The 13,019-nt window shown below is 34.0% G+C and overlaps 1 protein-coding gene across 1 annotated transcript; it reads right to left on the bottom strand.

Annotated features, from left to right (window-relative positions):
- Positions 1 to 1,370: 1,370 nt before the first annotated feature.
- Positions 1,371 to 11,570, bottom strand: LOC129084621 (NKG2-A/NKG2-B type II integral membrane protein-like). The gene is made up of 5 exons (XM_054590822.1): positions 11,384 to 11,570; positions 10,919 to 11,014; positions 10,316 to 10,369; positions 9,654 to 9,826; positions 1,371 to 1,478 (listed from the first exon to the last, which is right to left on the bottom strand). The coding sequence occupies exons 1-5, from the start codon at positions 11,568 to 11,570 to the stop codon at positions 1,371 to 1,373; spliced, it is 618 nt and encodes a 205-aa protein (XP_054446797.1).
- Between the last annotated feature and the right edge of the window lie 1,449 nt (positions 11,571 to 13,019).

The raw sequence follows: 13,019 nt of genomic DNA, 5'->3' as shown, positions 1-13,019 counted from the left end.
TCCTAGTTTCATGGTGCTTTGTTTCCTTAGGCCAGAGAGGTGTAATTGGCAGCTACATGCATACAGGACATTCCTGTGAGATTCAGGCTCCAGCAAGTTTGGTGGCTAGTCACAGCTATCATTCCCTTTCCTCCAACCTCTATCTGCTGACATTTTGGCAGGGAGGTCTTTATGCTTTCCAGCCCTAGAGTGAGAGCCATCCTCACAAATGCCAGCCTGCAGACTAAGTAGTGCACTGTCCTAGAGCAGTTCATAACGTTTTCTGTAGTGATACTGTCTTCCTTAAAAGTCTGAAAGCCATCCCTGAGGAAGTAGGCTGGGCTTCCATATGATCGTTTCCTTTGGTCCTCTTCTTTAACCTATGGTAGATTTTATAATTTTCTTCTATCCCTCTCTGCAGGCTGTCCCCAAATAGTTAATAATTCTTTAAGTCAAATGTTAAAGTTTGATTTAACATTTCTCTCTCCTAACTCAGCTGACTTATATACCTTGCCACCATAAGATGTTCAGTCCTTGTTCCCAACATTAAAGCAAGGTCAAATCAATGAAATTGAAAATGTGTGTAAAATTGTTCCTGTTAATATAGATTTAAAAATAACAGTTCTTGATATTATAATTCAAAATTTATATATGATTTACTTAAATTAATAACAGAAACTTTAAAATGTATATGTACCTGGATATGTATTTTAAAAATTAACATAAATGTAGATATTAAAATAATTTTACAATAGCAAGGGTGAAGATTCAGATAAACTATGGACTTTAAGTGACTATAATGTGTGAATGTAGGCTCATGCATAGTGGCATATATACCACTCTGGTATTGAGGTTGATAATGGGGGACAGGGGAAATATGGGAAATCACAATATTTTCCTCTTAATATTGTCATTAATAAACTTGTCTCAAAATAATATCTTTTAAAAAAATCCACAAAAATAATTGCAATGTTCTTGAAGAAACTAAAAATGTGTATTTTAGAAATACTGAGAGTATGATTATTCCAAATATAGGAAGCTAAAATGCCTTGTGTTTACAAACATATATTTTTGTTTCTGTACAGGATACAGGATAGGTGTTGTTTTTGAAAAAATTCATACATGCACAGTTATTGTCCAGCTTTGATGCTATTGAGAACCTGAAATACAAAGATAATAAATCATTAATCTGGTAACGTATAAATTAATATTTTAAGTAATAAACAATTTATTTAGAGTATTTGTTACATACTAAATCCAGATATTTCTTATAATTATTTTCATCAAAAACACTTTAATAGTTTATTCATATAATTGTTAACACATTGCCTTTTATTTCTAAGGTTAATTTCTGATTTATAAAGAATAAAATATATGAGTTTTCAAGAAGCTTACATTTTGGGAGAGAAAGTTGAGCCATTGGTCCATGGCCAAGAATCATTATTATTTCTGCAGGAGAGTCCAATCCATAGAAATGTTTTGAAAATATTCAAAAAATTCTGTGGGAAAATACATTTCATGAGAAATTAAGTAAAAGCTGGTAAAATAATTTGAATTGGTAAAAACAAACAAACTTGGCATGCAGTGCAGGAGGAGGTGATGGCTAAATAAACTGCACAGCCCACCAACATCTGACACAATTAGTGAATGAGCAAATCAACCACCTCCTGCATGTTGGGAAACACCCTGTCTGGTTTCAGAGACTGTAGCCTCACCGACAGGCAAGAGGGCCCCCGAGGCTGGAAATAATTAAGGAGGCCTTGGGAAAACAGGCCTCTGAGGAGGCGAAACCTATCCCTGCCACAGCCCCTGTCTCCCTCACATTACCCTTCTTGGCCCTGTGACGTCAGTTAGTCAAAGATGGGTAAGATTCTTGATGAGGAGGGACAACTTAAGCCAGGCACAGCTGATATGGACAGCAGACAAGGACTTGGGGGACATGGAGAAAGGGCATAAAGGCCCTCACCCCTCAACTCAGCTTGGGCATGGCCGGAGTCCTCATTCTATCTGAAAGACGTCTCCTTATCTCTTGGTCTTTCTGCCCCACCCACCTGGCTCAGGCTTGAAACAATACTAAAGGCAGGTACAGCCCTAAACTGGATCAAGCAGTACCCAGGGGACAATTAAGCCTAGAAGTTCCTTGAAGCGTGCTTTGTTCTTCTTTCAAAAGCTATGATAACCGGCTCAGACTGGGAGATTTACATTATTCTTAGACCCTGACCTGAGGCAGATTTCTTGTGTTCCTCCAATTATTATCTATGATCTCCATCTGTTTTCTGTAAACACAGCCTTTTGACATTGATTGATGAGCTTTGCTGTATATCCTTGTTCATTTGGTTCTCAACAAAAGCTTTTGGAAACGGGGGCTTGGCGCCTTCTCCGCTAGCAGGAAGAGCCCTGTCTGTCCCCTGTCCTGGCAAACAGAGAAGTGTTTGTGATGACTCGTGTTTATTCCCCCATCTGTGACAACCCCAGGATGGTCTCTGTGGGATTCAGAGCCCCACTCCCTCCTAAACTGGCTCTGGACAGTAATCTTCAGAGATCCACGAGCACCCAGGGCAGCGCCCCCCATGGCACCTGCACTCAAGGGGTAACCCTGCCTAGCTGACCCAATAATCCAACATCTAGAAGATCAAATGGCATTCTGTAGAAAAATAAAGGAATCTGAATCAATATGGAACATCTCAAGATTCACCTGAACTGAGGCAATGGCTGCAATAAAAACAGCAGTATCCTAATCAACTGGCCAAAGAAACAGATAAATCCATTAAACAGCTTGAATCTCTTCCCACTGTTACCAAAAAAAAAAAAAGGACCCGTTGCGGGGATGATGGCCAGATGCTATTACCAAAACAACGACACCCTCCTTCCCCGGGACCCCTCGGTTGTGGGTCCTTTGCCCCCCACCCTTGGAATTATGGCTCTGAATGGCAGAGTTTGGTGAAAAGGAAAAGGAAGTATTTATTCAAAAGTTATACAGGTTTGATTAATGGCTAAATGTCACCCTTAAATCTCAAAATCCCTTCAAAACAACCACCAGCACACACACTGTCCTGCCTTCTCCCCTTTGCCCAGTCAGGCCAGTCAGGGGTACCCGTCCTTCAGAAGAAAAAAAAGAACAGAAGTCCGGGGCTCGGCTAGGCAGGCCTCTCGCGGTTCTCAGCACCATCCACTGCGTCGCCGCGATCTCCAGCTCTTAATCCATAACCATGTGGCACCTTCTCCCAGCCCACTGGTCTTCACACTGTTCCCCAGAATCTGTGTCCCTTTGTCTCTCCAGCAGGCCTCTCTCTCTCTCCTCCCTCTCTCCCAGTTACATTCTGTATTAAGTCTTTTAAACCTTCCTGATTAGCTTTAGTGATATGCCAAATAATCCTCTTTGCAAAAGAGGAAGAAAGCTATCCTGTTATTGACATGCAAACTGACTCTCAAAGGCCCTGCTCAAGGCTCCCATCCCCCATGGCGGCCCGCCCTGGGGTGGGAAGAATATATTTTTCTTGGACACCCCAATCTCTGGACTCCGTTACAAAATACCCTTTGGTGGGGCCTGGCTGTGCCCCGTTACACCACCACCCTCAGTGAACAGCATGAAAGGAAATTACAAGAGATTACTTATTGGTTGAATTTACAACATCACTGACTAACTTTCCAAAGGTCCAAAGGCCAGCTGCTAAGAAAGAGAAAGAGTTTGTTGCTCAAGTGGGGAGCCAGTTCCAGGGCATCTGGTCAAATTCCTGAGGAGAGCTCAAAAGAAAGTCAACTTGTGTCCTGGAAAAGCTAAACTCTCCCTCAAAGAGGTGTGATAGCATAGAGGCCAAAGTTGAAAATGCAGGGATGAATGTCCAAGAAGCCAATAGCAGTTGTCAAGGGCAGCAGAATATCAGAAAAAGAATCTTGCTTATTGCTGTGATATGCACAAATCATTAAAGAAAGCTAGAAATCTACAACATGGCTAGCATTGAAGAATAGAACAAAATTATTAATTTTTATATTTTATTATTTTATTTTATTTTATTTTATTTATTCTTTTAAAGATTCTATTCATTTAGTTTTACAGATAGAGGGAGGGAGAGAGAAAGAAAGAGAAACAACAATTGGTTGTTTCTCCTGTGCCCACTGGAGACCAATCCTGCAATAACACAGGCATATGCCCTGACTGGGAATTGAACGAGTGTCATCTCCCTTTAGGGAGGACGCCCAAACAATTGAGCCATACTGGTCAAAGCAACCTTTATATTTTAAATAACTATATTAAAATTATTTTGCCTTTGTTTTTTATTTGTATGTTGAGATTTTGAATACATTTTTGTTAACAGTAAACAATGATATCAGATATTATGATCTCCCTTTGTTCTTCTTTCTCAAAATTGCTGAGGCTGTTGAGGTTGTTCATAGTTCCAAATAAATTTTTGAAATGTTTGTTCTATATCTGTGAAATATGTCACTGATATTTTAATAGAGATTGCATTGTATCTATCAATTGCTTTGGGTAGTATCGACATTTTGATGATGTTAATTCTTCCAATCCATGAACACAGTATATGCTTCCATTTATTTGTGCCTTCTTTAATTTCTTTCTTCAGTGTTGTATACTTTTCTGAGTACAGGTCTTTTACCTCCTTGGTTAGGTTTATTCCTAGGTACTTTATTTTTCTTGTTGCTATAGTAAATGGGATTTTTTCCTGATTTATGTTTCTGATATTTCATTGTTAGTATACAAAAATGCCTTTGTTTTCTGAATATTGACTTTGTATCCTGCTGTTTTGCCCAATTCACTTATTAGGTCAAGTTATTTTTTTGGTGGACTTTATAAGTTTCTATGGCTTTCTATGTACACTCTCATGTCATCTGCAAACTAAGAGAGTTTTACTTCTTCCTTTCCAATTTGGATGCCTTTTATTTATTTTTCTTGTTTGATCATTGTGGTTAGAATTTCTAATACTATGATGAATAGAAGTGGTGAAAGTGGACACACTTTTTTGTTCCCAATCTTAGTGGGAAAGCTTTTAGTTTTTTCACGTTGAGTATGATGTTGACCATAAGTTTCTTGTATATGACCTTTATTACCTTGAGATATGCTCCCTCAACTCCCCCTTTGCTAAGTGTTTTATATCCTAAGTGGGTGTTGTACCTTATCAAATGCTTTTTCTGCATCTATTGTGATATTGTATGATCCTTGCATCCCTGGGATGAATCACAATATGAAACTGATATGAAACTATATTGCAAGTCCAGTGTAATCAAAACAGTCCAGTATTGGCATAAGAACAGACCCATAGATCAATGGAACAGAATAGAGAGTCTAGAAATAAACCCACGTCTCTATGGTCAATTAATATTTGACAGAGCGGGCAGAAGCATAAAATGGAGTAAAAAGAGTCTCTTCAACAAATGGTGTTGGGAGATCTGGACAGCTACATGAAAAACAATGAAACTTGTCCACCAACTTACACCATACACAAAAATAAACTCAAGATGGATAAAAGACTTAAATATAAGTCATGACACCATTAAAGTCCTAGAGGAGAAAATAGGCAGGAAAATTTCAGATATTCCATGCAGCAATATTTTCACCAATACGTCCTCTACAGCAAGAGATATAAAGGAAATAATAAACAAATGGGAATACATCTAATTAAAAAGCTTCCACATGGCTGAAGAAAACATCAGCAGAATGAAATGGGAACCAACCATATGGGAAAATATATTTGCCAATGGTACCTCAAACAATGGTTTGATCTCCAAAATATGTAAGGAACTCACACAACTCCACTTCCGGAAGAAAAACAACCTAATTTAAAAAAGGATCTGAACAGATACTTCTCCAAGGTAGATATACAGAGGGCCCAGAGACATATGAAAGGATGCTCAGCATCACTAGCCATCAGAGAGATGCAAATTAAAAGCACAATGAGATGTCACTTCACGTTAGAATGGTCATCTTAAATCAACAAACAACAAATGTTGGTGAGGTTGTGAAGAAAAAGAAACCCTAGTACACTGTTGGTGGGAATGCAGACTGGTGCAGATACTGTGGAAAACAGTGTGGAATTTCCTCAAAAAACTAAAAGTGGAAATTCTTTTTTGACCCAGCAATTCCACTGCTGGCATTACACCCCGAGAATCCTGAAATACCAATTCGAAAGAACTTATGCATCCCAATGTTCATAGCAGTGTAATTTATAATAACCAAGTTCTGGAAGCAGCCTCAATGCCATCTGTATATGAATGTATGGAAAAACTATTGTACATTTACACAATAGAATACTACACAACAGAAAGAAGGAATTCCTATAGTTCATGACAGCATGGATGGAACTGTAGAGCATTATGCTAAGTGAACTAAGCCAGGCGATGAAAGACAAATATCATATGATCTCACCTATAAGGGGAACCTAACCAACAGAACAAATAAGCAAGTAATGCAGAACCAGGGACATGGAAATAAAGAACAAACTTCAGTGACAAGAGGGGATGGGGGAGGGGGTTTTTGTGTAAAGAAGGGGAAGGGTCAAGTAACATGTACAATGGACCCATAGACAAGGACAACAAGTTGAAGGATTGAATGTAGGGGAAAGTAATAAGTAATGGGGAGAATAGAGAACTCTAACTGAACACGATGAAAATATTTAAAATACCAAAACAATGAATATGATATTGGACACTAATAATATTGCCTCAGAAAAAATGTCACATTGATATCTTGTGAGAATTCAGTTTGAAGAACAACTTTTAAAGAAATTATTTGCTACAGTTGACATTCAGCATTTTTTTGGCCGTTTGTACTCCTTGAAGGTGGCCATGACACTGTGTCTGGGGTCCATCTGACACCGTGCATGGTTACTAGAATACTGTTTGTGATATTCTCTATGTTGTGCTTTTCATTTTTTGATGGTTTTATAACTGACAGTTTAGAAAACAAATTAAGATAAAAGTTTTAAAACGTACAAGCTTTTAAGCTGTTCTTTATTTTCATACACAGATAACCATTTTTTACCACTCTTCATTGAAAAATAATTAGATGTTTGTCCATTAACTCACTTGCCTTTTTAAATCAATTTGTTTTTTTATTTTGTTTTGTTTTTATTTTGTTTTTATTGATTTGAGAGAGTAAGAGAGAGAGAGTGAGAGAGCAATCAATATGTTGTTCCACTTATTTATACCTTTACTGGTTGCTTTTTATATATGTGCCTTGACGGGAGATGTAACTGGCTCTCCACACATGCTTGAATGATGGAAAAAATGTGCACATGTGTAGAAGAAGTACCGATGGTCCAGTAAAAAATAAAAACCAAATGTGATTTGAGTACTGATTTTAAAGTTATGAGCACTCTCTTAAACACACACACAAATACATCAAACAACAGCGGGAGGAAGCTATAGGGACTTGAGGTATCTGAATACATTTAAAAAAATCATTGGTTGTCAACTGAGCTATGCATATGCAGGGGGAATCCCTAGTAAGCCAGGCTTAAAATAAAATAATGAGACTTTTGAAAATTGAGTGATCACACTTCAAAAGACAATATTCTACTCTAATATTTTACTGAAGTTACAAAAAATATCTAAGAAGGATGTATTATCAAAAATATTTACTTAAATTTTTAAAAAAATTATGCAAAGAAACTGAAAAAATATCTTCCATAATCAGGAGGAAAAATCACTCAATAGAATCTAAATTTTACTGATAAGATTTTGGATTTATTATCAAAACATTTTATAGTAATTACTATAAATATGTATTTCCTTGAAAATTACTTAAGAAAACTAAGTTCAAATAACCGTATGAAAATATGATGACAGTGACAGAACAATTAGAAAAATAAAAACTGTATGAATGAATAAAAAATTCTTAGTTGAAAAATACATTACCTACATTAAAAAATTCAATACACTTACATTACACTTAAGATGTAGGAGAAAGAATTGATGAAATTAAGATGAATAACAGAAATAATTAATTCTTGAGGGTAGAGAGAAAAAGAGGGAAAAATTAATGGAGCTTCAGAGGCCTTTAGAAATTTATCAGTAAAACTGACATAGCTGTAATTATTGTCTGTGACTAAGAAAGAAAGACAAAGTCAGAAAAATTTTTGAGACACAATGAATGAACGTTCTAAATTTTATGTTAAAATATACCGACTCATGTATATAAAGTTGTTTATGCAGAAGAGATCATCTGACATACATTATGCTGCACCAACTTGATAATGGTGTAGGAAAGTATAAACTTCACTTCTGTCACGCAGCATCACAAACACAGCATCAAACAATATAAAGTCTCAAAGTATTATAAACCTAAACATAAAAGTCAATCAATAAAAAAAAATAAATCTTTTTTCTTTAAAAAAGATGAAAGATTATTTTCATGAACTTTGACTAACTCCTGAAATAATTCCAAAATAATTCCAAACACCAAAATGAGATATTAGACTAGGTAACATTAATAAATTCAGGTCATTAAAAGACTCCAGTATGAGAACAAAAATATAAATTGATAGCCAAAAAAGCCATTTGCAGCTTACAGATTCAAAAAGTAGCTCAGATCCAAAATTTAACATCTTCTAAGGAGGAAAACAGGTAACATGTGAGGGAAATGGTCAAGAGGCACTTCTCATTCCCACGATGGAGACTTTCATAATGATTAATGCTCTGAAATATGTGTTCTATTTATCAGTAACCAGAAAAATTCCTATTAATGTCATAATGATACTTTTATATAATGATCAGAAGGGATGGCATTAAAATTCCCAACAGTACTAAGTTTTGGATCATGGAACTATTAAATAAAATGTGTACTTACACAATAAACCAAAAAATGCTGGGATAGTTTTAAAAATTTGACATATACATGCATTTGTAACCTTGAGATACAAATCTGTGTTTATAAATTATTATATTATTATCAATATAACATTTGTAGCATATAAATATAATATATATTACTGGTATATATTATAAATTATTTTAAATACAATATAATATTTGAAAAAACATACACAAGGATCTTTGCTAAATAATTATTCATAATACCCACATATTAAAAGACATCATCTACATTCTGAGTAGAATAGATTAAATATTCTGTATATACTATATAGCAGTAAAAATTAACAAACTACAGGTTAATGCAATAATATGGATAAATTTTAAAAATATCATTTGTGAGTTAAAGGAGACAAAATTATACTGAATGATTCTCACTATATAAAAATCAAAATTAAGCAAAGATAATTTGTTATCTAAAATATCAGAATAGTGGTTAAGTGAGGAGAGGGGAGAACTTATTAGAGAGTGCACAGGAATGGACTGGAAACATCTATTTCATGATCTCACTTGAAGTTACATAGGTCTTTTTATTTGTAATATACACAGACATGGTGTCTTTAGTTTCCATGATGTATGGCAAAATTAAGTAGCAAGGTTATTTTACAAAAAAAAGCATTCTTAGAAGCTATAAAAAGCATTTATAGAAGTATTGTTGTCTAGGAAAATTAAGACCTGAAATGATATAATGCACATTAATGGCATAAAATAGAAATAAAATATTTTAGAGTCAAATTAAATATTAATATTCTTTAAATAAACTGCAAATATATATAAAATGTGAATGAATTATATTTAAAATATAAAATGATATTTTAAATAAATGTTAGAAATATTAAAAATCTTACCATTTCTCCTTTATCATCTACATAGAGCAGGCTAGAGTTCTTAGCAGCACAGGCCATCCAGCTCTCATTCCATGTCTTTTTTTCAGTACTGATGTAGTAGCAATTGTTGGAATACATTAACCACTCTGGTGGACAATGACCACAATGATATGCTGAAGAAAGATTTTGTATTATTATCCAAGAACAATGTGCATTTAAAAGTGAAAATTAATTTTGACCTTTGCATAGACACAGACGCATTAGTGCACAGCATATATGCAAACCCTCACAGACTGGTACACATAAAGCAAGATGCACTCATATACGCTCAAACACAGTCATAGAGAAGGGTCAGCTTCTCATTCCTTAATTTATGTGCCTGTATGAAGCAAACACACAAACAAAAATATCCACCTTCTATATGTCCTGAATGTCAATGAATGAAATCACAGTTTTAGAAAACGACAGTTATCTTTGAGGCAATTAGCAACAATGGGTATAATGATTTTAAATCAGTATTTCTTTACATTTTTCATAAGAAAAACATTTTTCTGTACTCATTATTTATGTAAGTTCATTATCCAGTATAGTTTTTGTTCCCCCTGTCAAAAAGCTATAAATTTGAGTATGTTAGAGACAAAGCATGGGCTACTAATATCAGAATGTAGAAAATAATTACATACCTTTCTGGATCTCTGTGACTGAAGAAGAATTATTCTGCACCAGTGTTATATTAACTAGAAAAAACAAGTAATTGTTACAAAAAATAATGTTGATCTAAATAAATCGTTACACTTTTGTTTCTTAATTTGAAATGTGGTATATTGTCTAGGATTAAAATAATATGGAATAAAATTGATTTTACCAAGAAAAACTAATGAAGTAATGATAACTTGGGGGAAAATGTTCAAAAGGCTTTCAAAAGCCTTGAGAACAAAACCACCAAGTCTTACAGTATTTGGATTAACCATATGAAAAATTAATTTGTATTTCTCAATAAAGTATCCTTAAGAATGCTTGAAATTATAATACAAATATATATGAATACATGGGGTATATATGTGTGTGTATATATATGTGTAAATATATATATATATATTTATAAATTACTTCCTAAAATTATTCTGATATTTATACTTTGGACAAATTCAGAATAAAAAATTTTGTACTTAGTCTAAAAACAAAGCTTAAAATGAAACTTCTATTCTAAATATTATGAAGTGTTTGGGGGCACTGATAAACATACAAGTAAAAAGTTTCATAAAATCTTACAATAATTGACTTACAGTGAATAACAGCTATCACTACCAAAGTGGACAACAGGACAAGGCAGACGACCCCTAGGATCCCAGCAATGAGCTTCTCTGGAGGAGACACGGTTGCTGCAGGGAGGGAAATGCAAACACTGAGAAAGGAAAGATGGGACAATTGTTTGAAGAGCTTATACACAGAGGAACATATATGTAAACTTGGACCCAGAGCCAATATCTACCACTGTAATTTTCCTTTCAGAATATATAATTGCATTTTCACTAAATATAATGCTGTATGAGTTAGTGGACTAAGACCACAACTTACAGAAATGCCTGAATATAATTAGTCTTCAGCTTTCACCTTAGAATATCTTATTCCATCTTCAAGATCTAATCCTTAACATAAAAAAAAATGTGTATTCCCAATTCTTTTCTACATTTCTGCACCCAGTTGCACATCCTAGAACAGTTATACTGTGTGTCTATTGAAAGTGTTACCTTTGCAGTGGCCATTCTTGTCATTCCCTTGAAGATCCCTAGAAACATTTTGAAGATTTAATTCTGCATAGGTTATCTCCTGTTTGGGTCCCAGAATGGAGCCTTTGGTGCCCTTTGGTTTCATTTGCTGTCTCTTTGAGTCCTTAACTAGATTCAGTTCTGCGTAGGTTACTCTTTGGTCACTCATCTCTGCAGCTGAGCGGTGTCTGAGACTGTGCTCTACAGTATGTGTGCTTATGAATAAATGGTACATGCAGTGAAGAAATCACTTAAAGAAAAACTGGGCAGGGTAAGGGTGAGTATTGGGTTTTTTCCCCAGGTGAAGAATCTAATGTTCTGGTTATAAATTTCTTAGATCTTTAAACAAGTGCCTCATGTACACACTTTTTAAGATATTCTACATTTGATAATTTATTATTTGAGTAATTAAAACCAATAAATTACTGAGGAATAAACATCTTCATAAATCATAGTGTCCTCATTTATTTAAAGTCACATTCCACAGAAATATATAACACCATTAGTATGCTTGTGCTAAAAATAAAATGCTGTATTAGAATATAGAGACACAATATTTAGGATAAATTTGAAATTGAATACTGATTAAAGACTGAGTGCTCTAAAGATGGGGCACTAGTTGTGTTGGCATATATATTGTAATATTCTGAACTAAATTAATATTATTTAGTGACATACATTTATTTATTAAAGAGGATATGTTGTTATCTAATGTTCTTTTATTTTGAATGGTAAAATATTACAAACAAAAAATTTTTCATATGTTGAAAAAACTTACTCACACTAAACTCATTCAAAACCTAAACAGTATTGACAAAACAACAATAACATTTCTAAAATACTTATGTTACACAAGAAATTGGCAATTTAGAGCAAAGATATAAAACCATAATATGATTAAATAATGTGTAGATCATTTATATTAAAACACTGTCATTTCAAACTTCTGAAAAGTTCCTACAGATATTAAAGTCATTGAGGTAACTTTCAGTTGTGTAAGCAATAGTAATTAATTAAGTAATGTAATATAATAATTTCTTCAATGAGCTGTGTGGCCAGTGAATTCTAGAATTAATTCTGGCTTTGAAATTTGCAATGTAAGACCTTTCCAATGCGACTTAGTGTCTAGCCATTTAGTTTACTAATATAAAGAGGGAATAAAAATATCTAGGTATTATATATGTAAAACATTCAATATTTCATTTGTTTTTATAAGCTCTCAGTAATATTTTAGTTATGCTAATTATTATTTGAACACATTTATCATGTTATTTCTTTTTTTTTATTAAATGGGCAGATGATAGCAGTATATGCAAACAAATCAGAATATGTTAGGTGATGCTTAAAAAGAATACAAAATGAGTGCCTACTCATATGGAAATCAAATAATTGTTTGCATATCATGTTATTTCTGATTCATATCAGTTAAATGCTGTGGCTTAATTCATTAGATGGAGTCTCTTTATCAGTGTGGTATGTTTTCTAGCAATGGTTGCTCAATTTTAAAAAAAGTCTTTTGATTGTTTATAATTAAGCTTAATTAGAATTTTATGGGAGTATTTCATCCTGATTTTTATTAAAGCCAACTACTTATATTTGATCTAATTAAGTGTATTAA

This window comes from Pteronotus mesoamericanus, unplaced genomic scaffold, assembly GCF_021234165.1.
Source record: "Pteronotus mesoamericanus isolate MK-2021 breed Mesoamerican mustached bat unplaced genomic scaffold, CSHL_Meso_final scaffold_21, whole genome shotgun sequence".
Classification (NCBI taxonomy): domain Eukaryota; kingdom Metazoa; phylum Chordata; class Mammalia; order Chiroptera; family Mormoopidae; genus Pteronotus; species Pteronotus mesoamericanus.
This window is presented reverse-complemented; position numbering and strand designations above follow the sequence as displayed.